General features: G+C 51.0%; 2 protein-coding genes and 3 long non-coding RNA genes across 5 annotated transcripts; all 5 read right to left on the reverse strand.

The window, feature by feature from the left end:
• Window positions 1-5,683: 5,683 nt before the first annotated feature.
• Window positions 5,684-6,990, reverse strand: LOC141570114 (uncharacterized). Its single transcript, XR_012494012.1, has 5 exons — window positions 6,944-6,990; window positions 6,647-6,700; window positions 6,456-6,509; window positions 6,000-6,044; window positions 5,684-5,738 (listed from the first exon to the last, which is right to left on the reverse strand). It is a non-coding gene; the product is annotated as an uncharacterized LOC141570114 (long non-coding RNA).
• Window positions 6,991-11,784: 4,794 nt separating this feature from the next.
• LOC141570117 (uncharacterized) lies at window positions 11,785-12,781 on the reverse strand. The gene is made up of 4 exons (XR_012494015.1): window positions 12,756-12,781; window positions 12,565-12,618; window positions 12,101-12,145; window positions 11,785-11,839 (listed from the first exon to the last, which is right to left on the reverse strand). It is a non-coding gene; the product is annotated as an uncharacterized LOC141570117 (long non-coding RNA).
• Window positions 12,782-13,572: 791 nt separating this feature from the next.
• Window positions 13,573-20,893, reverse strand: LOC141570023 (uncharacterized). The gene is made up of 21 exons (XM_074324898.1): window positions 20,882-20,893; window positions 20,617-20,777; window positions 20,172-20,224; window positions 20,000-20,053; window positions 19,163-19,207; window positions 18,866-18,919; window positions 18,675-18,728; window positions 18,215-18,259; window positions 17,900-17,953; window positions 17,679-17,732; window positions 17,118-17,171; window positions 16,943-16,996; window positions 16,111-16,155; window positions 15,814-15,867; window positions 15,623-15,676; window positions 15,159-15,203; window positions 14,844-14,897; window positions 14,617-14,670; window positions 14,056-14,109; window positions 13,882-13,934; window positions 13,573-13,764 (listed from the first exon to the last, which is right to left on the reverse strand). The coding sequence occupies exons 1-21, from the start codon at window positions 20,891-20,893 to the stop codon at window positions 13,573-13,575; spliced, it is 1,299 nt and encodes a 432-aa protein (XP_074180999.1).
• A 50-nt stretch (window positions 20,894-20,943) lies between these two features.
• LOC141570116 (uncharacterized) lies at window positions 20,944-21,930 on the reverse strand. The gene is made up of 4 exons (XR_012494014.1): window positions 21,905-21,930; window positions 21,722-21,775; window positions 21,258-21,302; window positions 20,944-20,998 (listed from the first exon to the last, which is right to left on the reverse strand). It is a non-coding gene; the product is annotated as an uncharacterized LOC141570116 (long non-coding RNA).
• A 1,027-nt stretch (window positions 21,931-22,957) lies between these two features.
• On the reverse strand, window positions 22,958-25,543 carry LOC141570024 (uncharacterized). The gene is made up of 9 exons (XM_074324900.1): window positions 25,405-25,543; window positions 25,250-25,294; window positions 24,953-25,006; window positions 24,762-24,815; window positions 24,298-24,342; window positions 23,983-24,036; window positions 23,756-23,809; window positions 23,198-23,251; window positions 22,958-23,076 (listed from the first exon to the last, which is right to left on the reverse strand). Exons 1-9 carry the CDS (start codon window positions 25,541-25,543, stop codon window positions 22,958-22,960), a joined length of 618 nt encoding a protein of 205 aa, XP_074181001.1.
• Window positions 25,544-26,639: the final 1,096 nt, after the last annotated feature.

Raw genomic sequence — 26,639 nt, forward strand, 5'->3', positions numbered from 1 at the left:
TTTTCCAGAATTAGCAGGATGGAGATAGGTGCTTTCCCTATCCTCACTTTTTTTTTTTTTTTAATTTCCCCATGCTTACCTGTTTTACTTCCAGTATATTGGCTCCCTGGAATGATATTGGTGACTCCTGAAGTTTAAAAAAAATGAAAAGGATTACGAATCTGAAAATTATAATTAATTATATCAAGACAGTATTTACAATTTTAAAATTTTATAACTATAAGGCTAGGCCCTCTGAAAAATGTCCCCTGAGAATTCTGATTGGTTCTATTTAATTTGAGATTCTGAATCCCCAAATTTAGAACCAGTCCCATCTCCTGAGCTACATGCCATTACTCTAACACTCTGTCTTATGTATTTGACTTAATCCATACTGGCAATCATTGAGCCCAAACTCTTTCTCTTTTGAGGTTTCTTTACCCTTTAAAGCCTAAGGATTCATGTTTTAATTACTTTGTCCTCTCTTCTCATTCTATGTGTTCACTCTAAATGTACTCACCAGCATCCACAGTTTCAAATCTCATTTGTAAGTGAATGACTTTTTATTTTATTAGTTTTAGGAGTACAAAACAATGTAATAGTTAGACATTTATACCCCTCAAAAGTGATAACTCCCCTCCCCTAATCTACTACCCCTCTGACATCGTATATAACTATTACAATTCCATTGACTCTATTCCCCATGCTGTACTTCACATCCTGTAAATATATATATATATATATATATATATATATATATATATATATATATATGTATATAAAATTATAGTTGACAATCAATATTATTCAGCTTCAGTATGAATGACTGACAAATCCCTGTCATTAGTGCAGTCCTCTCTTCTGTGCTCTCATTTCACTTCTCATTCCTGCTGAGAATACTACCTGGATACTTCAGAGTAAATGGTGCAACAGAGCATTTCCTCCCCAGTTCATCTTGGAAGCATCAGTGTGGCCCTAAATCACAGGAAGCCCTTTCCTGAAGATACTCTACCTCTGAAGAAAATGGAAAATGTACAATTTCATAGCATTTCATTTCCCAGGTCAACCTGGAATGGATGTATTGCTACTGGGTTTCCCTTTCACTATGTAGTCAGAGGAAATCAAGGCTTTAACACGTTGTGTACGGATCACGAGAATCTTCACGAGGGATTTAAACCCCGCCGTACGCAACGTGTTAAATATCCCTTACCTGCTTCAGTTCCAGGGACAGATCCACCTGGTGTGCCAGAGGTACCTAAAGGAGAGAATAAAGCATAGTTTTAATCTTTATAATGCCCTTTGATATAACTTAGAGCATTTTCATAATTAGTTGCCTTCATGAAGCTTTCTAGAGAGAGGAGATAAAAAAATAAACATTACATATAAGTAAATGAGAAAGATGACAGAAAGTGGTAAGCTATTAGGTGAACTAAGTGGGGTAAGAAGGATTGGATGTTATGGGGGCTTAGATGTACACAGTATACATACATGTTATTATTATTGTTATTGTTACAGTAATAATAATAATTAATATATTAATAATTATTGTTAATAATTACTGTTATAATAACAATTATTACTATTATTATTTTGCGTAAAGCATTACCCAAAAAAAGAATACCTCTGTAAGCGAGAATACTGAAGACAACCTGGCTGAGACATCTGAGGTCTTGTAATTCCCAACCAGAATAATGATCAGGTTGATATCATACAATATGGCCACAGAGAAAATGCAAGTCCCTCCTCAAACTACTGCCCAGTCATTTGTTCACTGCAGCAAACCAAATAGACAAATGAAGAGAGCCCTAGGCTTCAGACAAAAAACGCTCACCTTGTGGCAGTCCTTCTTGGGTTGTCCCACTACCTCCTGTAGAAGTCATGGCTTCTGAGGGAAGAAAAACAAAAGGAGTAAAGACTGGGGGTCTGGAGGGTACAAAGGAAGGCTCCCATGGGCTATAACTCTTGAGGGGACACAAACAGAATTCCATACCTGTGTTGGCACTTCCAGGTTCCAGTGTTTTGCCAGAGATGTCTTCATTTGTGCCTGAAATAAGAATGACTGGTCCACTTTTTGCCCATCAAGAAATGAGCATGAACTCTTTTAAACAAACAAACAAAGTGTCTCATGAAGTAAATTTATTTTTCTCGACTTCCAAATCTCAAGAATCCATCCATAGATATCCCATAAAACACCTTATATCCTCAGCAAATTTGAAAGAAAGTCTACCACTATTGAGTCACTTTTTTAGGATTTACTTAAGGGAAATAGATTAGCACACCGATTACCCAGAACTATCAGAGATTGGGACCCATGATGCCTTGAGAAAGGCTCCTGAGAGCACAGCAGAAGAAGGAAAAGTTGAATTCTCTGACTTAAATTTATTGAAGTCAAATATTGCACATCTGCTAAAGTTTTGCCAAATAATCTAAATATGAAAAATTCAAAGAGTTTTTATATACTTAATTTTTATTGGGACGTTATTAGAAAGTACAATTAGTGCCTTAACAGAGCTCACCTGTGATTATTCCAACTCTTGTTGTTCCACGTTCTTCCATAAGCGTTGTGGCTCCTAGTACAAAGAACAATAGGATAGAGATGATGAGAAAATATTCAAGGACCATAGAAAAGGTATTGCACTTCTCCTTAAGACTCCTTCTTGACTGCCTTGGTTTAAAATGTCCAGGAGCAAAACTGATGAAAGGAGATGCCTCAGTTACCTGAAAAACAAAACAGTCTAAGATCTTAAGGGTGACAAATATATGTCTCTTGAAGACATGCTACTAGAAGGACTCCAAGCATATATTTGTTACATCAAAGGACATTTTCAATAATTTCTGTTGAGTAACAATAACATGGATTGTCTATGACCCACATCATTAGGAAAGTAATAACAGTAATGACCAATGTAAGGAATCATCTAAAGACATTACATTCATATAAAACAGAAAAAAAAAGGTGGGTTACACACAGTTTCAAAAGTCACAATCGTAGTAGCTTGGCCTACTAGAAATGAAGTGGAGTATCAAGTGAGAATATAACTAGAAGAAATTTTAGATGTGCCAAGAAAAATACAGACTATAGTCTCATAATGTTGACAAAGGAAATCTACGAATAGAATAGGCATTTTTCAGAATTCACATTGCTTAATCCTCCCATATATAAGAAGATTTAATTTCAACATGATATTTTAGTAATGCATATGCCTTCAAAGGAAAACAATCATACCAGAAAAACGATCAAAACTTTCTAACAAAGTAATATTGTAAGTCTTCACACTGGTATCTAAACCCCATGGCTAAAATTTAAATATTAAAAAAGTGAATAACATAAACAAACAAACATACAAATCACACTTCCAACAGGGGACTACATGAAACTAAAACTACTACCAATCCCCATAGGTTTAGATCCTCATTCTCACCTGGTCTGGGTCCAGTGCCAGGAGTGCCTCCGCCTTCTGTTGAAGTTGTGGCCTCTGAAAGAAGAAAGGGACGAGTGGTGAGGCCTGAGGATTGGGGATATGATGGAAAGGATTCTGTGGGCGTTCTATCGCAGTCGGTCGACCGACCGCCGTGAGAGGTTCCATGTGAAGAGGCCTTCTTGTTCACCTACCTGTGCGTGAACTACCAGAGAGAATGGTGGTCCTGGGGGGCATAGTCGGAGCACCTAATAACGAGAGAGACAAATGCGTCGACAGAGCTTCAGCTCCCTCTTCGAAATCAAATGATTTGATACGTCCCCCAAATGACCCAAACACATTTCCTTAGGGTCTCTGCTTATGAGGAAATCAAATATCACCCAGTTTCCAAAACGTTCCTTCCTGTCCCGCCTACTGATCACTGTGGCCACCGGAGCCCCCTTTTCCACGGATGCCACGGAGAGCGGAGGGCAAACTTTTGGCGCCCTTACCTGTTTCACTTCCTCGCAGTGGACTACCGGAGCTGGTGGAGGTGCCTAAGGCAGGAAAAGGACAGATGATGGATTCGTCCTTCCCAACGGGCCTCTGCAATTACTTGAGCTATTTGGATGTCCCCATGTTGAAAGTACAACCGTGGGACTCTAACCCTCTCCTATGGTGAACTGATCTACGGGATCCCCCCTGCCTTGAAAGGCTCTGAACCGCCGCTGGATCCAGGTAAAACGACGGAGGAACCTTACGAACGCGAGTGGAGCGCAGGTGCAAAAGAAGCACACGTTTCCTCATCCCACGGATGATTACTCAACTACTCCTAAGTGCAACATTCTTTTAGGCCTTTGGATGTACAAGCGAGCGGGATATTCAGCGATCCCTGCCCTGATGTGGCTTCCGTGCTAGCGGCTAGAAACCAGCACTGAAAGATACCCATGACCCATAAGTCAGCGTTAGAAAGGGCTTCGGGAAAATGTAAGGAGCGGGGGGGCCTCGGTAGGCAGGGGCTGGCCGGCCGTCGGGCCTAGCCCCTGCCGACCCACAAGTGGCTCAGAGATCCCGGACATCTGGAAATACAGATGGGGATCTGTGATGCCGTTTGATTCACAGGATGACCCAGGTTTGTGACTGGCATGGTGGCTTCCCGCAGGACATGCAGGCCCATGATCTCAGCCCACCTTCCCGCACATGTGTTCACAACAGCCACACACCCACACTAATGGGGTTAGGAAAATGCAGTAAGATAAAACAATCAATAGATCAATAGATCAAGAGATCAATAGACCGATAAACGAATAAACAAAAACCAAAGCTTCAAACTGAAAAAGCTTGCCTCCTGGAAGTTCAGCTTCGGTGGGCCCACTGCCGCCCGTGGACGTCGTGGCCTCTGACAGGGAAAAGAAAGGAAGGAGTACAGAGTGGGCTGTGGGAAACGCACACTGTCCCATTGTCAGACTATATCATCTGAGGTGCCAATATCCAGTTTTCGCGTGCGTTTCAGGCTTACCTGTGCTGTAACTTCCAGGTTCCTGAGGTTTTCCGGGCACTGTGGTCGTAGTACCTGCAACAGGAGAGGGGCGGTGACCCCTGGGTCCATTGCTTGTCCGCCACGTGTGTTAAATGGGGATCTGTACGTGTCAGGTGCCAGCGAACTATAACCCTGTGACACTTAGTCCCAACAAGTCATCCAACATGCCCCACGTAACACTGGTTGCTGGCTTGGTTGGCTTGCTTCTCTGTTTGCTTGTGTATTTGTCTGTCAGTTTATTTGTTCATTTGTTTTCTGCAACCACTTTACTGAGCCCCCAGCTATCGTGTCTCTTTCTCTGGAGGGGAGTAGGGTAATTTCTCTCCCCATCTCTAGGTGTCGGTCATTAGTTTGACCTCAGCATGGTCGAGTGAAGGCTCTTGTAAGCTGAGGCAACGGGGCGGCAAGGCAAGGACGGGCTCACCCGTGTTACATCTGAACCTGCTCTGGACAACGCACATTGAATAGTGCGCCTATAGCTTCCCGAGACTGTGTCCGATAGTCATCACAGAGTGCAGGTTTGGGCTCAGCCGCGCTCACCTGTGCCGACTCCAAATCCGGTTGTTTCACCTGCTCCTGGGAGAGAGGTGGCCCCTGCGAAACAGAGGGCAGATAGAAAGAGGTAATTGGACACTATCTAAGGACCTTGGAAGAGAAAGGGGGATACTCCGGAGGAGAGAAAAAAGAGAGAGAAAAAGCAATACCAGAGGAGACATCTAATTTGTGGAGGGACATGGGGAATATGGTGTGTCACCCTGTGGCCTCACCTGTGTTGGAACTGCCAGGGGCAACAGTTGTGCCGGGGGCTACGCCGGTGGTGCCTGAAACAGAAAGGGTCTGAGGTCCGCATGGAGACTAATGTTTGTCTCCCGAACACCTGCCCCAAGACGCACTCTAGGTGTATCTGCGTTAGAGCGGAGGGCCCTGTCACTACTCCCGATGAGGTGAGAATCTCTGCCCATCCCTTGTCCCCTCTCCTTGAGAAAGCGGTAAGAATCGTAACATTCCCAGCACGGGGCACCCTCTCCAGACATTCCCTTCATGCTGTGATGGAGAAACAGGTGGCTTTCTCCGAGGCTCACCTGTCCCGCTCCCAGCTGAGCTGCCTCCTTGTGGTCCAGTGGTGCCTATGGTGGGAGGAAAACCAGGAAAACAAGCGAATGCGCCAAGGGACACCTTGAACATCCTTATGGCTCTTCTGAGCAGGAAAACCTTTCTATAGGCTAGGCCTCCTCTAGAGTGCACACTGCTGTCTCTGTGTCTCGCCTCGTGTATACTTTTCCTGAGCTCACCCTGAGACCTCAGTGACGTGCATGCCATCACATGAGAGAGCCCTCGTGCGACTTCACCACCAGCTTCTTTAGAGAGTTACTGCCGTGAGGCTAGAAGCCACTTGTGAGAGCTTGCCCTAATATATGTTAATCGAGGGAAAATGGCAGCCGAGGAGATCCACTCTGGGAAAGCCAACCCCCAACAGGCGAGCCCAGGAAGAGTCACAGTTAACGCTAAGCCCCAGCCGGCGAGGTCCTCATTCTCACCTGGTCTGGGTCCAGTGCCAGGAGTGCCTCCGCCTTCTGTTGAAGTTGTGGCCTCTGAAAGAAGAAAGGGACGAGTGGTGAGGCCTGAGGATTGGGGATATGATGGAAAGGATTCTGTGGGCGTTCTATCGCAGTCGGTCGACCGACCGCCGTGAGAGGTTCCATGTGAAGAGGCCTTCTTGTTCACCTACCTGTGCGTGAACTACCAGAGAGAATGGTGGTCCTGGGGGGCATAGTCGGAGCACCTAATAACGAGAGAGACAAATGCGTCGACAGAGCTTCAGCTCCCTCTTCGAAATCAAATGATTTGATACGTCCCCCAAATGACCCAAACACATTTCCTTAGGGTCTCTGCTTATGAGGAAATCAAATATCACCCAGTTTCCAAAACGTTCCTTCCTGTCCCGCCTACTGATCACTGTGGCCACCGGAGCCCCCTTTTCCACGGATGCCACGGAGAGCGGAGGGCAAACTTTTGGCGCCCTTACCTGTTTCACTTCCTCGCAGTGGACTACCGGAGCTGGCGGAGGTGCCTAAGGCAGGAAAAGGACAGATGATGGATTCGTCCTTCCCAACGGGCCTCTGCAATTACTTGAGCTATTTGGATGTCCCCATGTTGAAAGTACAACCGTGGGACTCTAACCCTCTCCTATGGTGAACTGATCTACGGGATCCCCCTGCCTTGAAAGGCTCTGAACCGCCGCTGGATCCAGGTAAAACGACGGAGGAACCTTACGAACGCGAGTGGAGCGCAGGTGCAAAAGAAGCACACGTTTCCTCATCCCACGGATGATTACTCAACTACTCCTAAGTGCAACATTCTTTTAGGCCTTTGGATGTACAAGCGAGCGGGATATTCAGCGATCCCTGCCCTGATGTGGCTTCCGTGCTAGCGGCTAGAAACCAGCACTGAAAGATACCCATGACCCATAGGTCAGCGTTAGAAAGGGCTTCGGGAAAATGTAAGGAGCGGGGGGGCCTCGGTAGGCAGGGGCTGGCCGGCCGTCGGGCCTAGCCCCTGCCGACCCACAAGTGGCTCAGAGATCCCGGACATCTGGAAATACAGATGGGGATCTGTGACGCCGTTTGATTCCCAGGATGACCCAGGTTTGTGACTGGCATGGTGGCTTCCCGCAGGACATGCAGGCCCATGATCTCAGCCCACCTTCCCGCACATGTGTTCACAACAGCCACACACCCACACTAATGGGGTTAGGAAAATGCAGTAAGATAAAACAATCAATAGATCAATAGATCAAGAGATCAATAGACCGATAAACGAATAAACAAAAACCAAAGCTTCAAACTGAAAAAGCTTGCCTCCTGGAAGTTCAGGTGGGCCCACTGCCGCCCGTGGACGTCGTGGCCTCTGACAGGGAAAAGAAAGGAAGGAGTACAGAGTGGGCTGTGGGAAACGCACACTGTCCCATTGTCAGACTATATCATCTGAGGTGCCAATATCCAGTTTTCGCGTGCGTTTTCAGGCTTACCTGTGCTGTAACTTCCAGGTTCCTGAGGTTTTCCGGGGACTGTGGTCGTAGTACCTGCAACAGGAGAGGGGCGGTGACCCCTGGGTCCATTGCTTGTCCGCCACGTGTGTTAAATGGGGATCTGTACGTGTCAGGTGCCAGCGAACTATAACCCTGTGACACTTAGTCCCAACAAGTCATCCAACATGCCCCACGTAACACTGGTTGCTGGCTTGGTTGGCTTGCTTCTCTGTTTGCTTGTGTATTTGTCTGTCAGTTTATTTGTTCATTTGTTTTCTGCAACCACTTTACTGAGCCCCCAGCTATCGTGTCTCTTTCTCTGGAGGGGAGTAGGGTAATTTCTCTCCCCATCTCTAGCTGTCGCTCATTAGTTTGACCTCAGCATGGTCGAGTGAAGGCTCTTGTAAGCTGAGGCAACGGGGCGGCAAGGCAAGGACGGGCTCACCCGTGTTACATCTGAACCTGCTCTGGACAACGCACATTGAATAGTGCGCCTATAGCTTCCCGAGACTGTGTCCGATAGTCATCACAGAGTGCAGGTTTGGGCTCAGCCGCGCTCACCTGTGCCGACTCCAAATCCGGTTGTTTCACCTGCTCCTGGGAGAGAGGTGGCCCCTGCGAAACAGAGGGCAGATAGAAAGAGGTAATTGGACACTATCTAAGGACCTTGGAAGAGAAAGGGGGATACTCCGGAGGAGAGAAAAAAGAGAGAGAAAAAGCAATACCAGAGGAGACATCTAATTTGTGGAGGGACATGGGGAATATGGTGTGTCACCCTGTGGCCTCACCTGTGTTGGAACTGCCAGGGGCAACAGTTGTGCCGGGGGCTACGCCGGTGGTGCCTGAAACAGAAAGGGTCTGAGGTCCGCATGGAGACTAATGTTTGTCTCCCGAACACCTGCCCCAAGACGCACTCTAGGTGTATCTGCGTTAGAGCGGAGGGCCCTGTCACTACTCCCGATGAGGTGAGAATCTCTGCCCATCCCTTGTCCCCTCTCCTTGAGAAAGCGGTAAGAATCGTAACATTCCCAGCACGGGGCACCCTCTCCAGACATTCCCTTCATGCTGTGATGGAGAAACAGGTGGCTTTCTCCGAGGCTCACCTGTCCCGCTCCCAGCTGAGCTGCCTCCTTGTGGTCCAGTGGTGCCTATGGTGGGAGGAAAACCAGGAAAACAAGCGAATGCGCCAAGGGACACCTTGAACATCCTTATGGCTCTTCTGAGCAGGAAAACCTTTCTATAGGCTAGGCCTCCTCTAGAGTGCACACTGCTGTCTCTGTGTCTCGCCTCGTGTATACTTTTCCTGAGCTCACCCTGAGACCTCAGTGACGCGCATGCCATCACATGAGAGAGCCCTCGTGCCGACTTCACCACCAGCTTCTTTAGAGAGTTACTGCCGTGAGGCTAGAAGCCACTTGTGAGAGCTCTGCGCTAATATATGTTAATCGAGGGGAAAATGGCAGCCGAGGAGATCCACTCTGCGGGAAAGCCAACCCCCCAACAGGCGAGCCCAGGAAGAGTCACAGTTAACGCTAAGCCCCAGCCGGCGAGGTCCTCATTCTCACCTGGTCTGGGTCCAGTGCCAGGAGTGCCTCCGCCTTCTGTTGAAGTTGTGGCCTCTGAAAGAAGAAAGGGACGAGTGGTGAGGCCTGAGGATTGGGGATATGATGGAAAGGATTCTGTGGGCGTTCTATCGCAGTCGGTCGACCGACCGCCGTGAGAGGTTCCATGTGAAGAGGCCTTCTTGTTCACCTACCTGTGCGTGAACTACCAGAGAGAATGGTGGTCCTGGGGGGCATAGTCGGAGCACCTAATAACGAGAGACAAATGCGTCGACAGAGCTTCAGCTCCCTCTTCGAAATCAAATGATTTGATACGTCCCCCAAATGACCCAAACACATTTCCTTAGGGTCTCTGCTTATGAGGAAATCAAATATCACCCAGTTTCCAAAACGTTCCTTCCTGTCCCGCCTACTGATCACTGTGGCCACCGGAGCCCCCTTTTCCACGGATGCCACGGAGCGGAGGGCAAACTTTTGGCGCCCTTACCTGTTTCACTTCCTCGCAGTGGACTACCGGAGCTGGCGGAGGTGCCTAAGGCAGGAAAAGGACAGATGATGGATTCGTCCTTCCCAACGGGCCTCTGCAATTACTTGAGCTATTTGGATGTCCCCATGTTGAAAGTACAACCGTGGGACTCTAACCCTCTCCTATGGTGAACTGATCTACGGGATCCCCCCTGCCTTGAAAGGCTCTGAACCGCCGCTGGATCCAGGTAAAACGACGGAGGAACCTTACGAACGCGAGTGGAGCGCAGGTGCAAAAGAAGCACACGTTTCCTCATCCCACGGATGATTACTCAACTACTCCTAAGTGCAACATTCTTTTAGGCCTTTGGATGTACAAGCGAGCGGGATATTCAGCGATCCCTGCCCTGATGTGGCTTCCGTGCTAGCGGCTAGAAACCAGCACTGAAAGATACCCATGACCCATAGGTCAGCGTTAGAAAGGGCTTCGGGAAAATGTAAGGAGCGGGGGGGCCTCGGTAGGCAGGGGCTGGCCGGCCGTCGGGCCTAGCCCCTGCCGACCCACAAGTGGCTCAGAGATCCCGGACATCTGGAAATACAGATGGGGATCTGTGACGCCGTTTGATTCCCAGGATGACCCAGGTTTGTGACTGGCATGGTGGCTTCCCGCAGGACATGCAGGCCCATGATCTCAGCCCACCTTCCCGCACATGTGTTCACAACAGCCACACACCCACACTAATGGGGTTAGGAAAATGCAGTAAGATAAAACAATCAATAGATCAATAGATCAAGAGATCAATAGACCGATAAACGAATAAACAAAAACCAAAGCTTCAAACTGAAAAAGCTTGCCTCCTGGAAGTTCAGCTTCGGTGGGCCCACTGCCGCCCGTGGACGTCGTGGCCTCTGACAGGAAAAGAAAGGAAGGAGTACAGAGTGGGCTGTGGGAAACGCACACTGTCCCATTGTCAGACTATATCATCTGAGGTGCCAATATCCAGTTTTCGCGTGCGTTTCAGGCTTACCTGTGCTGTAACTTCCAGGTTCCTGAGGTTTTCCGGGGACTGTGGTCGTAGTACCTGCAACAGGAGACCGCCGGTGACCCCTGGGTCCATTGCTTGTCCGCCACGTGTGTTAAATGGGGATCTGTACGTGTCAGGTGCCAGCGAACTATAACCCTGTGACACTTAGTCCCAACAAGTCATCCAACATGCCCCACGTAACACTGGTTGCTGGCTTGGTTGGCTTGCTTCTCTGTTTGCTTGTGTATTTGTCTGTCAGTTTATTTGTTCATTTGTTTTCTGCAACCACTTTACTGAGCCCCCAGCTATCGTGTCTCTTTCTCTGGAGGGGAGTAGGGTAATTTCTCTCCCCATCTCTAGGTGTCGGTCATTAGTTTGACCTCAGCATGGTCGAGTGAAGGCTCTTGTAAGCTGAGGCAACGGGGCGGCAAGGCAAGGACGGGCTCACCCGTGTTACATCTGAACCTGCTCTGGACAACGCACATTGAATAGTGCGCCTATAGCTTCCCGAGACTGTGTCCGATAGTCATCACAGAGTGCAGGTTTGGGCTCAGCCGCGCTCACCTGTGCCGACTCCAAATCCGGTTGTTTCACCTGCTCCTGAGAGAGGTGGCCCCTCGAAACAGAGGGCAGATAGAAAGAGGTAATTGGACACTATCTAAGGACCTTGGAAGAGAAAGGGGGATACTCCGGAGGAGAGAAAAAAGAGAGAGAAAAAGCAATACCAGAGGAGACATCTAATTTGTGGAGGGACATGGGGAATATGGTGTGTCACCCTGTGGCCTCACCTGTGTTGGAACTGCCAGGGGCAACAGTTGTGCCGGGGGCTACGCCGGTGGTGCCTGAAACAGAAAGGGTCTGAGGTCCGCATGGAGACTAATGTTTGTCTCCCGAACACCTGCCCCAAGACGCACTCTAGGTGTATCTGCGTTAGAGCGGAGGGCCCTGTCACTACTCCCGATGAGGTGAGAATCTCTGCCCATCCCTTGTCCCCTCTCCTTGAGAAAGCGGTAAGAATCGTAACATTCCCAGCACGGGGCACCCTCTCCAGACATTCCCTTCATGCTGTGATGGAGAAACAGGTGGCTTTCTCCGAGGCTCACCTGTCCCGCTCCCAGCTGAGCTGCCTCCTTGTGGTCCAGTGGTGCCTATGGTGGGAGGAAAACCAGGAAAACAAGCGAATGCGCCAAGGGACACCTTGAACATCCTTATGGCTCTTCTGAGCAGGAAAACCTTTCTATAGGCTAGGCCTCCTCTAGAGTGCACACTGCTGTCTCTGTGTCTCGCCTCGCGTGTATACTTTTCCTGAGCTCACCCTGAGACCTCAGTGACGCGCATGCCATCACATGAGAGAGCCCTCGTACCGACTTCACCACCAGCTTCTTTAGAGAGTTACTGCCGTGAGGCTAGAAGCCACTTGTGAGAGCTTGCCCCTAATATATGTTAATCGAGGGGAAAATGGCAGCCGAGGAGATCCACTCTGCGGGAAAGCCAACCCCCCAACAGGCGAGCCCAGGAAGAGTCACAGTTAACGCTAAGCCCCAGCCGGCGAGGTCCTCATTCTCACCTGGTCTGGGTCCAGTGCCAGGAGTGCCTCCGCCTTCTGTTGAAGTTGTGGCCTCTGAAAGAAGAAAGGGACGAGTGGTGAGGCCTGAGGATTGGGGATATGATGGAAAGGATTCTGTGGGCGTTCTATCGCAGTCGGTCGACCGACCGCCGTGAGAGGTTCCATGTGAAGAGGCCTTCTTGTTCACCTACCTGTGCGTGAACTACCAGAGAGAATGGTGGTCCTGGGGGCATAGTCGGAGCACCTAATAACGAGAGAGACAAATGCGTCGACAGAGCTTCAGCTCCCTCTTCAAATCAAATGATTTGATACGTCCCCAAATGACCCAAACACATTTCCTTAGGGTCTCTGCTTATGAGGAAATCAAATATCACCCAGTTTCCAAAACGTTCCTTCCTGTCCCGCCTACTGATCACTGTGGCCACGGAGCCCCCTTTTCCACGGATGCCACGGAGAGCGGAGGGCAAACTTTTGGCGCCCTTACCTGTTTCACTTCCTCGCAGTGGACTACCGGAGCTGGCGGAGGTGCCTAAGGCAGGAAAAGGACAGATGATGGATTCGTCCTTCCCAACGGGCCTCTGCAATTACTTGAGCTATTTGGATGTCCCCATGTTGAAAGTACAACCGTGGGACTCTAACCCTCTCCTATGGTGAACTGATCTACGGGATCCCCCCTGCCTTGAAAGGCTCTGAACCGCCGCTGGATCCAGGTAAAACGACGGAGGAACCTTACGAACGCGAGTGGAGCGCAGGTGCAAAAGAAGCACACGTTTCCTCATCCCACGGATGATTACTCAACTACTCCTAAGTGCAACATTCTTTTAGGCCTTTGGATGTACAAGCGAGCGGGATATTCAGCGATCCCTGCCCTGATGTGGCTTCCGTGCTAGCGGCTAGAAACCAGCACTGAAAGATACCCATGACCCATAGGTCAGCGTTAGAAAGGGCTTCGGGAAAATGTAAGGAGCGGGGGGGCCTCGGTAGGCAGGGGCTGGCCGGCCGTCGGGCCTAGCCCCTGCCGACCCACAAGTGGCTCAGAGATCCCGGACATCTGGAAATACAGATGGGGATCTGTGACGCCGTTTGATTCCCAGGATGACCCAGGTTTGTGACTGGCATGGTGGCTTCCCGCAGGACATGCAGGCCCATGATCTCAGCCCACCTTCCCGCACATGTGTTCACAACAGCCACACACCCACACTAATGGGGTTAGGAAAATGCAGTAAGATAAAACAATCAATAGATCAATAGATCAAGAGATCAATAGACCGATAAACGAATAAACAAAAACCAAAGCTTCAAACTGAAAAAGCTTGCCTCCTGGAAGTTCAGCTTGGTGGGCCCACTGCCGCCCGTGGACGTCGTGGCCTCTGACAGGGAAAAGAAAGGAAGGAGTACAGAGTGGGCTGTGGGAAACGCACACTGTCCCATTGTCAGACTATATCATCTGAGGTGCCAATATCCAGTTTTCGCGTGCGTTTTCAGGCTTACCTGTGCTGTAACTTCCAGGTTCCTGAGGTTTTCCGGGGACTGTGGTCGTAGTACCTGCAACAGGAGAGGGGCGGTGACCCCTGGGTCCATTGCTTGTCCGCCACGTGTGTTAAATGGGGATCTGTACGTGTCAGGTGCCAGCGAACTATAACCCTGTGACACTTAGTCCCAACAAGTCATCCAACATGCCCCACGTAACACTGGTTGCTGGCTTGGTTGGCTTGCTTCTCTGTTTGCTTGTGTATTTGTCTGTCAGTTTATTTGTTCATTTGTTTTCTGCAACCACTTTACTGAGCCCCCAGCTATCGTGTCTCTTTCTCTGGAGGGGAATAGGGTAATTTCTCTCCCCATCTCTAGGTGTCGGTCATTAGTTTGACCTCAGCATGGTCGAGTGAAGGCTCTTGTAAGCTGAGGCAACGGGGCGGCAAGGCAAGGACGGGCTCACCCGTGTTACATCTGAACCTGCTCTGGACAACGCACATTGAATAGTGCGCCTATAGCTTCCCGAGACTGTGTCCGATAGTCATCACAGAGTGCAGGTTTGGGCTCAGCCGCGCTCACCTGTGCCGACTCCAAATCCGGTTGTTTCACCTGCTCCTGGGAGAGAGGTGGCCCCTGCGAAACAGAGGGCAGATAGAAAGAGGTAATTGGACACTATCTAAGGACCTTGGAAGAGAAAGGGGGATACTCCGGAGGAGAGAAAAAAGAGAGAGAAAAAGCAATACCAGAGGAGACATCTAATTTGTGGAGGGACATGGGGAATATGGTGTGTCACCCTGTGGCCTCACCTGTGTTGGAACTGCCAGGGGCAACAGTTGTGCCGGGGGCTACGCCGGTGGTGCCTGAAACAGAAAGGGTCTGAGGTCCGCATGGAGACTAATGTTTGTCTCCCGAACACCTGCCCCAAGACGCACTCTAGGTGTATCTGCGTTAGAGCGGAGGGCCCTGTCACTACTCCCGATGAGGTGAGAATCTCTGCCCATCCCTTGTCCCCTCTCCTTGAGAAAGCGGTAAGAATCGTAACATTCCCAGCACGGGGCACCCTCTCCAGACATTCCCTTCATGCTGTGATGGAGAAACAGGTGGCTTTCTCCGAGGCTCACCTGTCCCGCTCCCAGCTGAGCTGCCTCCTTGTGGTCCAGTGGTGCCTATGGTGGGAGGAAAACCAGGAAAACAAGCGAATGCGCCAAGGGACACCTTGAACATCCTTATGGCTCTTCTGAGCAGGAAAACCTTTCTATAGGCTAGGCCTCCTCTAGAGTGCACACTGCTGTCTCTGTGTCTCGCCTCGCGTGTATACTTTTCCTGAGCTCACCCTGAGACCTCAGTGACGCGCATGCCATCACATGAGAGAGCCCTCGTGCCGACTTCACCACCAGCTTCTTTAGAGAGTTACTGCCGTGAGGCTAGAAGCCACTTGTGAGAGCTTGCCCCTAATATATGTTAATCGAGGGGAAAATGGCAGCCGAGGAGATCCACTCTGCGGGAAAGCCAACCCCCCAACAGGCGAGCCCAGGAAGAGTCACAGTTAACGCTAAGCCCCAGCCGGCGAGGTCCTCATTCTCACCTGGTCTGGGTCCAGTGCCAGGAGTGCCTCCGCCTTCTGTTGAAGTTGTGGCCTCTGAAAGAAGAAAGGGACGAGTGGTGAGGCCTGAGGATTGGGGATATGATGGAAAGGATTCTGTGGGCGTTCTATCGCAGTCGGTCGACCGACCGCCGTGAGAGGTTCCATGTGAAGAGGCCTTCTTGTTCACCTACCTGTGCGTGAACTACCAGAGAGAATGGTGGTCCTGGGGGGCATAGTCGGAGCACCTAATAACGAGAGAGACAAATGCGTCGACAGAGCTTCAGCTCCCTCTTCGAAATCAAATGATTTGATACGTCCCCCAAATGACCCAAACACATTTCCTTAGGGTCTCTGCTTATGAGGAAATCAAATATCACCCAGTTTCCAAAACGTTCCTTCCTGTCCCGCCTACTGATCACTGTGGCCACGGGAGCCCCCTTTTCCACGGATGCCACGGAGAGCGGAGGGCAAACTTTTGGCGCCCTTACCTGTTTCACTTCCTCGCAGTGGACTACCGGAGCTGGCGGAGGTGCCTAAGGCAGGAAAAGGACAGATGATGGATTCGTCCTTCCCAACGGGCCTCTGCAATTACTTGAGCTATTTGGATGTCCCCATGTTGAAAGTACAACCGTGGGACTCTAACCCTCTCCTATGGTGAACTGATCTACGGGATCCCCCCTGCCTTGAAAGGCTCTGAACCGCCGCTGGATCCAGGTAAAACGACGGAGGAACCTTACGAACGCGAGTGGAGCGCAGGTGCAAAAGAAGCACACGTTTCCTCATCCCACGGATGATTACTCAACTACTCCTAAGTGCAACATTCTTTTAGGCCTTTGGATGTACAAGCGAGCGGGATATTCAGCGATCCCTGCCCTGATGTGGCTTCCGTGCTAGCGGCTAGAAACCAGCACTGAAAGATACCCATGACCCATAGGTCAGCGTTAGAAAGGGCTTCGGGAAAATGTAAGGAGCGGGGGGCCTCGGCAGGCAGGGGCTGGCCGGCCGTCGGGCCTAGCCCCTGCCGACCCACAAGTGGCTCAGAGATCCCGGACATCTGGAAATACAGATGGGGATCTGTGACGCCGTTTGATTCCCAGGATGACCCAGGTTTGTGACTGGCATGGTGGCTTCCCGCAGGACATGCAGGCCCATGATCTCAGCCCACCTTCCCGCACATGTGTTCACAACAGCCACACACCCACACTAATGGGGTTAGGAAAATGCAGTAAGATAAAACAATCAATAGATCAATAGATCAAGAGATCAATAGACCGATAAACGAATAAACAAAAACCAAAGCTTCAAACTGAAAAAGCTTGCCTCCTGGAAGTTCAGCTTCGGTGGGCCCACTGCCGCCCGTGGACGTCGTGGCCTCTGACAGGGAAAAGAAAGGAAGGAGTACAGAGTGGGCTGTGGGAAACGCACACTGTCCCATTGTCAGACTATATCATCTGAGGTGCCAATATCCAGTTTTCGCGTGCGTTTTCAGGCTTACCTGTGCTGTAACTTCCAGGTTCCTGAGGTTTTCCGGGGACTGTGGTCGTAGTACCTGCAACAGGAGAGGGGCGGTGACCCCTGGGTCCATTGCTTGTCCGCCACGTGTGTTAAATGGGGATCTGTACGTGTCAGGTGCCAGCGAACTATAACCCTGTGACACTTAGTCCCAACAAGTCATCCAACATGCCCCACGTAACACTGGTTGCTGGCTTGGTTGGCTTGCTTCTCTGTTTGCTTGTGTATTTGTCTGTCAGTTTATTTGTTCATTTGTTTTCTGCAACCACTTTACTGAGCCCCCAGCTATCGTGTCTCTTTCTCTGGAGGGGAGTAGGGTAATTTCTCTCCCCATCTCTAGGTGTCGGTCATTAGTTTGACCTCAGCATGGTCGAGTGAAGGCTCTTGTAAGCTGAGGCAACGGGGCGGCAAGGCAAGGACGGGCTCACCCGTGTTACATCTGAACCTGCTCTGGACAACGCACATTGAATAGTGCGCCTATAGCTTCCCGAGACTGTGTCCGATAGTCATCACAGAGTGCAGGTTTGGGCTCAGCCGCGCTCACCTGTGCCGACTCCAAATCCGGTTGTTTCACCTGCTCCTGGGAGAGAGGTGGCCCCTGCGAAACAGAGGGCAGATAGAAAGAGGTAATTGGACACTATCTAAGGACCTTGGAAGAGAAAGGGGATACTCGGAGGAGAGAAAAAGAGAGAAAAGCAATACCAGAGGAGACATCTAATTTGTGGAGGGACATGGGGAATATGGTGTGTCACCCTGTGGCCTCACCTGTGTTGGAACTGCCAGGGGCAACAGTTGTGCCGGGGGCTACGCCGGTGGTGCCTGAAACAGAAAGGGTCTGAGGTCCGCATGGAGACTAATGTTTGTCTCCCGAACACCTGCCCCAAGACGCACTCTAGGTGTATCTGCGTTAGAGCGGAGGGCCCTGTCACTACTCCCGATGAGGTGAGAATCTCTGCCCATCCCTTGTCCCCTCTCCTTGAGAAAGCGGTAAGAATCGTAACATTCCCAGCACGGGGCACCCTCTCCAGACATTCCCTTCATGCTGTGATGGAGAAACAGGTGGCTTTCTCCGAGGCTCACCTGTCCCGCTCCCAGCTGAGCTGCCTCCTTGTGGTCCAGTGGTGCCTATGGTGGGAGGAAAACCAGGAAAACAAGCGAATGCGCCAAGGGACACCTTGAACATCCTTATGGCTCTTCTGAGCAGGAAAACCTTTCTATAGGCTAGGCCTCCTCTAGAGTGCACACTGCTGTCTCTGTGTCTCGCCTCGCGTGTATACTTTTCCTGAGCTCACCCTGAGACCTCAGTGACGTGCATGCCATCACATGAGAGAGCCCTCGTGCCGACTTCACCACCAGCTTCTTTAGAGAGTTACTGCCGTGAGGCTAGAAGCCACTTGTGAGAGCTTGCCCCAAATATATGTTAATCGAGGGAAAATGGCAGCCGAGGAGATCCACTCTTGGAAAGCCAACCCCCAACAGGCGAGCCCAGGAAGAGTCACAGTTAACGCTAAGCCCCAGCCGGCGAGGTCCTCATTCTCACCTGGTCTGGGTCCAGTGCCAGGAGTGCCTCCGCCTTCTGTTGAAGTTGTGGCCTCTGAAAGAAGAAAGGGACGAGTGGTGAGGCCTGAGGATTGGGGATATGATGGAAAGGATTCTGTGGGCGTTCTATCGCAGTCGGTCGACCGACCGCCGTGAGAGGTTCCATGTGAAGAGGCCTTCTTGTTCACCTACCTGTGCGTGAACTACCAGAGAGAATGGTGGTCCTGGGGGGCATAGTCGGAGCACCTAATAACGAGAGAGACAAATGCGTCGACAGAGCTTCAGCTCCCTCTTCGAAATCAAATGATTTGATACGTCCCCCAAATGACCCAAACACATTTCCTTAGGGTCTCTGCTTATGAGGAAATCAAATATCACCCAGTTTCCAAAACGTTCCTTCCTGTCCCGCCTACTGATCACTGTGGCCACCGGAGCCCCCTTTTCCACGGATGCCACGGAGAGCGGAGGGCAAACTTTTGGCGCCCTTACCTGTTTCACTTCCTCGCAGTGGACTACCGGAGCTGGCGGAGGTGCCTAAGGCAGGAAAAGGACAGATGATGGATTCGTCCTTCCCAACGGGCCTCTGCAATTACTTGAGCTATTTGGATGTCCCCATGTTGAAAGTACAACCGTGGGACTCTAACCCTCTCCTATGGTGAACTGATCTACGGGATCCCCCCTGCCTTGAAAGGCTCTGAACCGCCGCTGGATCCAGGTAAAACGACGGAGGAACCTTACGAACGCGAGTGGAGCGCAGGTGCAAAAGAAGCACACGTTTCCTCATCCCACGGATGATTACTCAACTACTCCTAAGTGCAACATTCTTTTAGGCCTTTGGATGTACAAGCGAGCGGGATATTCAGCGATCCCTGCCCTGATGTGGCTTCCGTGCTAGCGGCTAGAAACCAGCACTGAAAGATACCCATGACCCATAGGTCAGCGTTAGAAAGGGCTTCGGGAAAATGTAAGGAGCGGGGGGGGGGGCCTCGGTAGGCAGGGGCTGGCCGGCCGCCGGGCCTAGCCCCTGCCGACCCACAAGTGGCTCAGAGATCCCGGACATCTGGAAATACAGATGGGGATCTGTGACGCCGTTTGATTCCCAGGATGACCCAGGTTTGTGACTGGCATGGTGGCTTCCCGCAGGACATGCAGGCCCATGATCTCAGCCCACCTTCCCGCACATGTGTTCACAACAGCCACACACCCACACTAATGGGGTTAGGAAAATGCAGTAAGATAAAACAATCAATAGATCAATAGATCAAGAGATCAATAGACCGATAAACGAATAAACAAAAACCAAAGCTTCAAACTGAAAAAGCTTGCCTCCTGGAAGTTCAGCTTCGGTGGGCCCACTGCCGCCCGTGGACGTCGTGGCCTCTGACAGGGAAAAGAAAGGAAGGAGTACAGAGTGGGCTGTGGGAAACGCACACTGTCCCATTGTCAGACTATATCATCTGAGGTGCCAATATCCAGTTTTCGTGCGTTTCAGGCTTACCTGTGCTGTAACTTCCAGGTTCCTGAGGTTTTCCGGGACTGTGGTCGTAGTACCTGCAACAGGAGAGGCGGTGACCCCTGGGTCCATTGCTTGTCCGCCACGTGTGTTAAATGGGGATCTGTACGTGTCAGGTGCCAGCGAACTATAACCCTGTGACACTTAGTCCCAACAAGTCATCCAACATGCCCCACGTAACACTGGTTGCTGGCTTGGTTGGCTTGCTTCTCTGTTTGCTTGTGTATTTGTCTGTCAGTTTATTTGTTCATTTGTTTTCTGCAACCACTTTACTGAGCCCCCAGCTATCGTGTCTCTTTCTCTGGAGGGAGTAGGGTAATTTCTCTCCCCATCTCTAGGTGTCATTAGTTTGACCTCAGCATGGTCGAGTGAAGGCTCTTGTAAGCTGAGGCAACGGGCGGCAAGGCAAGGACGGGCTCACCCGTGTTACATCTGAACCTGCTCTGGACAACGCACATTGAATAGTGCGCCTATAGCTTCCCGAGACTGTGTCCGATAGTCATCACAGAGTGCAGGTTTGGGCTCAGCCGCGCTCACCTGTGCCGACTCCAAATCCGGTTGTTTCACCTGCTCCTGGGAGAGAGGTGGCCCCTCGAAACAGAGGGCAGATAGAAAGAGGTAATTGGACACTATCTAAGGACCTTGGAAGAGAAAGGGGATACTCGGAGGAGAGAAAAGAGAGAGAAAAGCAATACCAGAGGAGACATCTAATTTGTGGAGGGACATGGGGAATATGGTGTGTCACCCTGTGGCCTCACCTGTGTTGGAACTGCCAGGGGCAACAGTTGTGCCGGGGGCTACGCCGGTGGTGCCTGAAACAGAAAGGGTCTGAGGTCCGCATGGAGACTAATGTTTGTCTCCCGAACACCTGCCCCAAGACGCACTCTAGGTGTATCTGCGTTAGAGCGGAGGGCCCTGTCACTACTCCCGATGAGGTGAGAATCTCTGCCCATCCCTTGTCCCTCTCCTTGAGAAAGCGGTAAGAATCGTAACATTCCCAGCACGGGCACCCTCTCCAGACATTCCCTTCATGCTGTGATGGAGAAACAGGTGGCTTTCTCCGAGGCTCACCTGTCCCGCTCCCAGCTGAGCTGCCTCCTTGTGGTCCAGTGGTGCCTATGGTGGGAGGAAAACCAGGAAAACAAGCGAATGCGCCAAGGGACACCTTGAACATCCTTATGGCTCTTCTGAGCAGGAAAACCTTTCTATAGGCTAGGCCTCCTCTAGAGTGCACACTGCTGTCTCTGTGTCTCGCCTCGCGTGTATACTTTTCCTGAGCTCACCCTGAGACCTCAGTGACGTGCATGCCATCACATGAGAGAGCCCTCGTACCGACTTCACCACCAGCTTCTTTAGAGAGTTACTGCCGTGAGGCTAGAAGCCACTTGTGAGAGCTTGCCCCTAATATATGTTAATCGAGGGGAAAATGGCAGCCGAGGAGATCCACTCTGCGGGAAAGCCAACCCCCCAACAGGCGAGCCCAGGAAGAGTCACAGTTAACGCTAAGCCCCAGCCGGCGAGGTCCTCATTCTCACCTGGTCTGGGTCCAGTGCCAGGAGTGCCTCCGCCTTCTGTTGAAGTTGTGGCCTCTGAAAGAAGAAAGGGACGAGTGGTGAGGCCTGAGGATTGGGGATATGATGGAAAGGATTCTGTGGGCGTTCTATCGCAGTCGACCGCCGTGAGAGGTTCCATGTGAAGAGGCCTTCTTGTTCACCTACCTGTGCGTGAACTACCAGAGAGAATGGTGGTCCTGGGGGCATAGTCGGAGCACCTAATAACGAGAGAGACAAATGCGTCGACAGAGCTTCAGCTCCCTCTTCGAAATCAAATGATTTGATACGTCCCCCAAATGACCCAAACACATTTCCTTAGGGTCTCTGCTTATGAGGAAATCAAATATCACCCAGTTTCCAAAACGTTCCTTCCTGTCCCGCCTACTGATCACTGTGGCCACCGGAGCCCCCTTTTCCACGGATGCCACGGAGAGCGGAGGGCAAACTTTTGGCGCCCTTACCTGTTTCACTTCCTCGCAGTGGACTACCGGAGCTGGCGGAGGTGCCTAAGGCAGGAAAAGGACAGATGATGGATTCGTCCTTCCCAACGGGCCTCTGCAATTACTTGAGCTATTTGGATGTCCCCATGTTGAAAGTACAACCGTGGGACTCTAACCCTCTCCTATGGTGAACTGATCTACGGGATCCCCCCTGCCTTGAAAGGCTCTGAACCGCTGGATCCAGGTAAAACGACGGAGGAACCTTCTGACGCGAGTGGAGCGCAGGTGCAAAAGAAGCACACGTTTCCTCATCCCACGGATGATTACTCAACTACTCCTAAGTGCAACATTCTTTTAGGCCTTTGGATGTACAAGCGGCGGGATATTCAGCGATCCCTGCCCTGATGTGGCTTCCGTGCTAGCTGCTAGAAACCAGCACTGAAAGATACCCATGACCCATAGGTCAGCGTTAGAAAGGGCTTCGGGAAAATGTAAGGAGCGGGGGCCTCGGTAGGCAGGGGCTGGCCGGCCGTCGGGCCTAGCCCTGACCCACAAGTGGCTCAGAGATCCCGGACATCTGGAAATACAGATGGGGATCTGTGACGCCGTTTGATTCCCAGGATGACCCAGGTTTGTGACTGGCATGGTGGCTTCCCGCAGGACATGCAGGCCCATGATCTCAGCCCACCTTCCCGCACATGTGTTCACAACAGCCACACACCCACACTAATGGGGTTAGGAAAATGCAGTAAGATAAAACAATCAATAGATCAATAGATCAAGAGATCAATAGACCGATAAACGAATAAACAAAAACCAAAGCTTCAAACTGAAAAAGCTTGCCTCCTGGAAGTTCAGCTTCGGTGGGCCCACTGCCGCCCGTGGACGTCGTGGCCTCTGACAGGGAAAAGAAAGGAAGGAGTACAGAGTGGGCTGTGGGAAACGCACACTGTCCCATTGTCAGACTATATCATCTGAGGTGCCAATATCCAGTTTTCGCGTGCGTTTTCAGGCTTACCTGTGCTGTAACTTCCAGGTTCCTGAGGTTTTCCGGGGACTGTGGTCGTAGTACCTGCAACAGGAGAGGGGCGGTGACCCCTGGGTCCATTGCTTGTCCGCCACGTGTGTTAAATGGGGATCTGTACGTGTCAGGTGCCAGCGAACTATAACCCTGTGACACTTAGTCCCAACAAGTCATCCAACATGCCCCACGTAACACTGGTTGCTGGCTTGGTTGGCTTGCTTCTCTGTTTGCTTGTGTATTTGTCTGTCAGTTTATTTGTTCATTTGTTTTCTGCAACCACTTTACTGAGCCCCCAGCTATCGTGTCTCTTTCTCTGGAGGGAGTAGGGTAATTTCTCTCCCCATCTCTAGGTGTCGGTCATTAGTTTGACCTCAGCATGGTCGAGTGAAGGCTCTTGTAAGCTGAGGCAGCAGGCGGCAAGGCAAGGACAGGCTCACCGTGTTACATCTGAACCTGCTCTGGACAACGCACATTGAATAGTGCGCCTATAGCTTCCCGAGACTGTGTCCGATAGTCATCACAGAGTGCAGGTTTGGGCTCAGCCGCGCTCACCTGTGCCGACTCCAAATCCGGTTGTTTCACCTGCTCCTGGGAGAGAGGTGGCCCCTGCGAAACAGAGGGCAGATAGAAAGAGGTAATTGGACACTATCTAAGGACCTTGGAAGAGAAAGGGGGATACTCCGGAGGAGAGAAAAAAGAGAGAGAAAAAGCAATACCAGAGGAGACATCTAATTTGTGGAGGGACATGGGGAATATGGTGTGTCACCCTGTGGCCTCACCTGTGTTGGAACTGCCAGGGGCAACAGTTGTGCCGGGGGCTACGCCGGTGGTGCCTGAAACAGAAAGGGTCTGAGGTCCGCATGGAGACTAATGTTTGTCTCCCGAACACCTGCCCCAAGACGCACTCTAGGTGTATCTGCGTTAGAGCGGAGGGCCCTGTCACTACTCCCGATGAGGTGAGAATCTCTGCCCATCCCTTGTCCCCTCTCCTTGAGAAAGCGGTAAGAATCGTAACATTCCCAGCACGGGGCACCCTCTCCAGACATTCCCTTCATGCTGTGATGGAGAAACAGGTGGCTTTCTCCGAGGCTCACCTGTCCCGCTCCCAGCTGAGCTGCCTCCTTGTGGTCCAGTGGTGCCTATGGTGGGAGGAAAACCAGGAAAACAAGCGAATGCGCCAAGGGACACCTTGAACATCCTTATGGCTCTTCTGAGCAGGAAAACCTTTCTATAGGCTAGGCCTCCTCTAGAGTGCACACTGCTGTCTCTGTGTCTCGCCTCGCGTGTATACTTTTCCTGAGCTCACCCTGAGACCTCAGTGACGCGCATGCCATCACATGAGAGAGCCCTCGTACCGACTTCACCACCAGCTTCTTTAGAGAGTTACTGCCGTGAGGCTAGAAGCCACTTGTGAGAGCTTGCCCCTAATATATGTTAATCGAGGGGAAAATGGCAGCCGAGGAGATCCACTCTGCGGGAAAGCCAACCCCCCAACAGGCGAGCCCAGGAAGAGTCACAGTTAACGCTAAGCCCCAGCCGGCGAGGTCCTCATTCTCACCTGGTCTGGGTCCAGTGCCAGGAGTGCCTCCGCCTTCTGTTGAAGTTGTGGCCTCTGAAAGAAGAAAGGGACGAGTGGTGAGGCCTGAGGATTGGGGATATGATGGAAAGGATTCTGTGGGCGTTCTATCGCAGTCGGTCGACCGACCGCCGTGAGAGGTTCCATGTGAAGAGGCCTTCTTGTTCACCTACCTGTGCGTGAACTACCAGAGAGAATGGTGGTCCTGGGGGGCATAGTCGGAGCACCTAATAACGAGAGAGACAAATGCGTCGACAGAGCTTCAGCTCCCTCTTCGAAATCAAATGATTTGATACGTCCCCCAAATGACCCAAACACATTTCCTTAGGGTCTCTGCTTATGAGGAAATCAAATATCACCCAGTTTCCAAAACGTTCCTTCCTGTCCCGCCTACTGATCACTGTGGCCACCGGAGCCCCCTTTTCCACGGATGCCACGGAGAGCGGAGGGCAAACTTTTGGCGCCCTTACCTGTTTCACTTCCTCGCAGTGGACTACCGGAGCTGGCGGAGGTGCCTAAGGCAGGAAAAGGACAGATGATGGATTCGTCCTTCCCAACGGGCCTCTGCAATTACTTGAGCTATTTGGATGTCCCCATGTTGAAAGTACAACCGTGGGACTCTAACCCTCTCCTATGGTGAACTGATCTACGGGATCCCCCCTGCCTTGAAAGGCTCTGAACCGCCGCTGGATCCAGGTAAAACGACGGAGGAACCTTACGAACGCGAGTGGGCGCAGGTGCAAAAGAAGCACACGTTTCCTCATCCCACGGATGATTACTCAACTACTCCTAAGTGCAACATTCTTTTAGGCCTTTGGATGTACAAGCGGCGGGATATTCAGCGATCCCTGCCCTGATGTGGCTTCCGTGCTAGCTAGAAACCAGCACTGAAAGATACCCATGACCCATAGGTCAGCGTTAGAAAGGGCTTCGGAAAATGTAAGGAGCGGGGGCCTCGGTAGGCAGGGGCTGGCCGGCCGTCGGGCCTAGCCCCTGCCGACCCACAAGTGGCTCAGAGATCCCGGACATCTGGAAATACAGATGGGGATCTGTGGCCGTTTGATTCCCAGGATGACCCAGGTTTGTGACTGGCATGGTGGCTTCCAGGACATGCAGGCCCATGATCTCAGCCCACCTTCCCGCACATGTGTTCACAACAGCCACACACCCACACTAATGGGGTTAGGAAAATGCAGTAAGATAAAACAATCAATAGATCAATAGATCAAGAGATCAATAGACCGATAAACGAATAAACAAAAACCAAAGCTTCAAACTGAAAAAGCTTGCCTCCTGGAAGTTCAGCTTCGGTGGGCCCACTGCCACCCGTGGACGTCGTGGCCTCTGACAGGGAAAAGAAAGGAAGGAGTACAGAGTGGGCTGTGGGAAACGCACACTGTCCCATTGTCAGACTATATCATCTGAGGTGCCAATATCCAGTTTTCGCGTGCGTTTTCAGGCTTACCTGTGCTGTAACTTCCAGGTTCCTGAGGTTTTCCGGGACTGTGGTCGTAGTACCTGCAACAGGAGAGGGGCGGTGACCCCTGGGTCCATTGCTTGTCCGCCACGTGTGTTAAATGGGGATCTGTACGTGTCAGGTGCCAGCGAACTATAACCCTGTGACACTTAGTCCCAACAAGTCATCCAACATGCCCCACGTAACACTGGTTGCTGGCTTGGTTGGCTTGCTTCTCTGTTTGCTTGTGTATTTGTCTGTCAGTTTATTTGTTCATTTGTTTTCTGCAACCACTTTACTGAGCCCCCAGCTATCGTGTCTCTTTCTCTGGAGGGGAGTAGGGTAATTTCTCTCCCCATCTCTAGGTGTCGGTCATTAGTTTGACCTCAGCATGGTCGAGTGAA

This window comes from Rhinolophus sinicus, linkage group LG02 (assembly GCF_036562045.2).
Source record: "Rhinolophus sinicus isolate RSC01 linkage group LG02, ASM3656204v1, whole genome shotgun sequence".
Taxonomy (NCBI): domain Eukaryota; kingdom Metazoa; phylum Chordata; class Mammalia; order Chiroptera; family Rhinolophidae; genus Rhinolophus; species Rhinolophus sinicus.

Excerpts from the sequence above, each read along its gene's own strand:
- LOC141570023 (XM_074324898.1), bottom strand. Across the intron at positions 18,729-18,865 it reads CTCTGGTAGTTCACGCACAG|AGGCCACAACTTCAACAGAA; the intron begins GTAGGTGAACAA and ends TTCTTCTTTCAG. Across the intron at positions 15,868-16,110 it reads ACTGCGAGGAAGTGAAACAG|GTGCTCCGACTATGCCCCCC; the intron begins GTAAGGGCGCCA and ends TCTCGTTATTAG.
- LOC141570024 (XM_074324900.1), bottom strand. The coding sequence starts at position 25,543 with ATGAGGAAACGTGTGCTTCTTTTGCACCTGCGCCCACTCGCGTTCGTA. Across the intron at positions 24,037-24,297 it reads CTCAGCTGGGAGCGGGACAG|GCACCACCGGCGTAGCCCCC; the intron begins GTGAGCCTCGGA and ends TTTCTGTTTCAG. Across the intron at positions 23,810-23,982 it reads CCCTGGCAGTTCCAACACAG|GGGCCACCTCTCTCCCAGGA; the intron begins GTGAGGCCACAG and ends TCTGTTTCGCAG.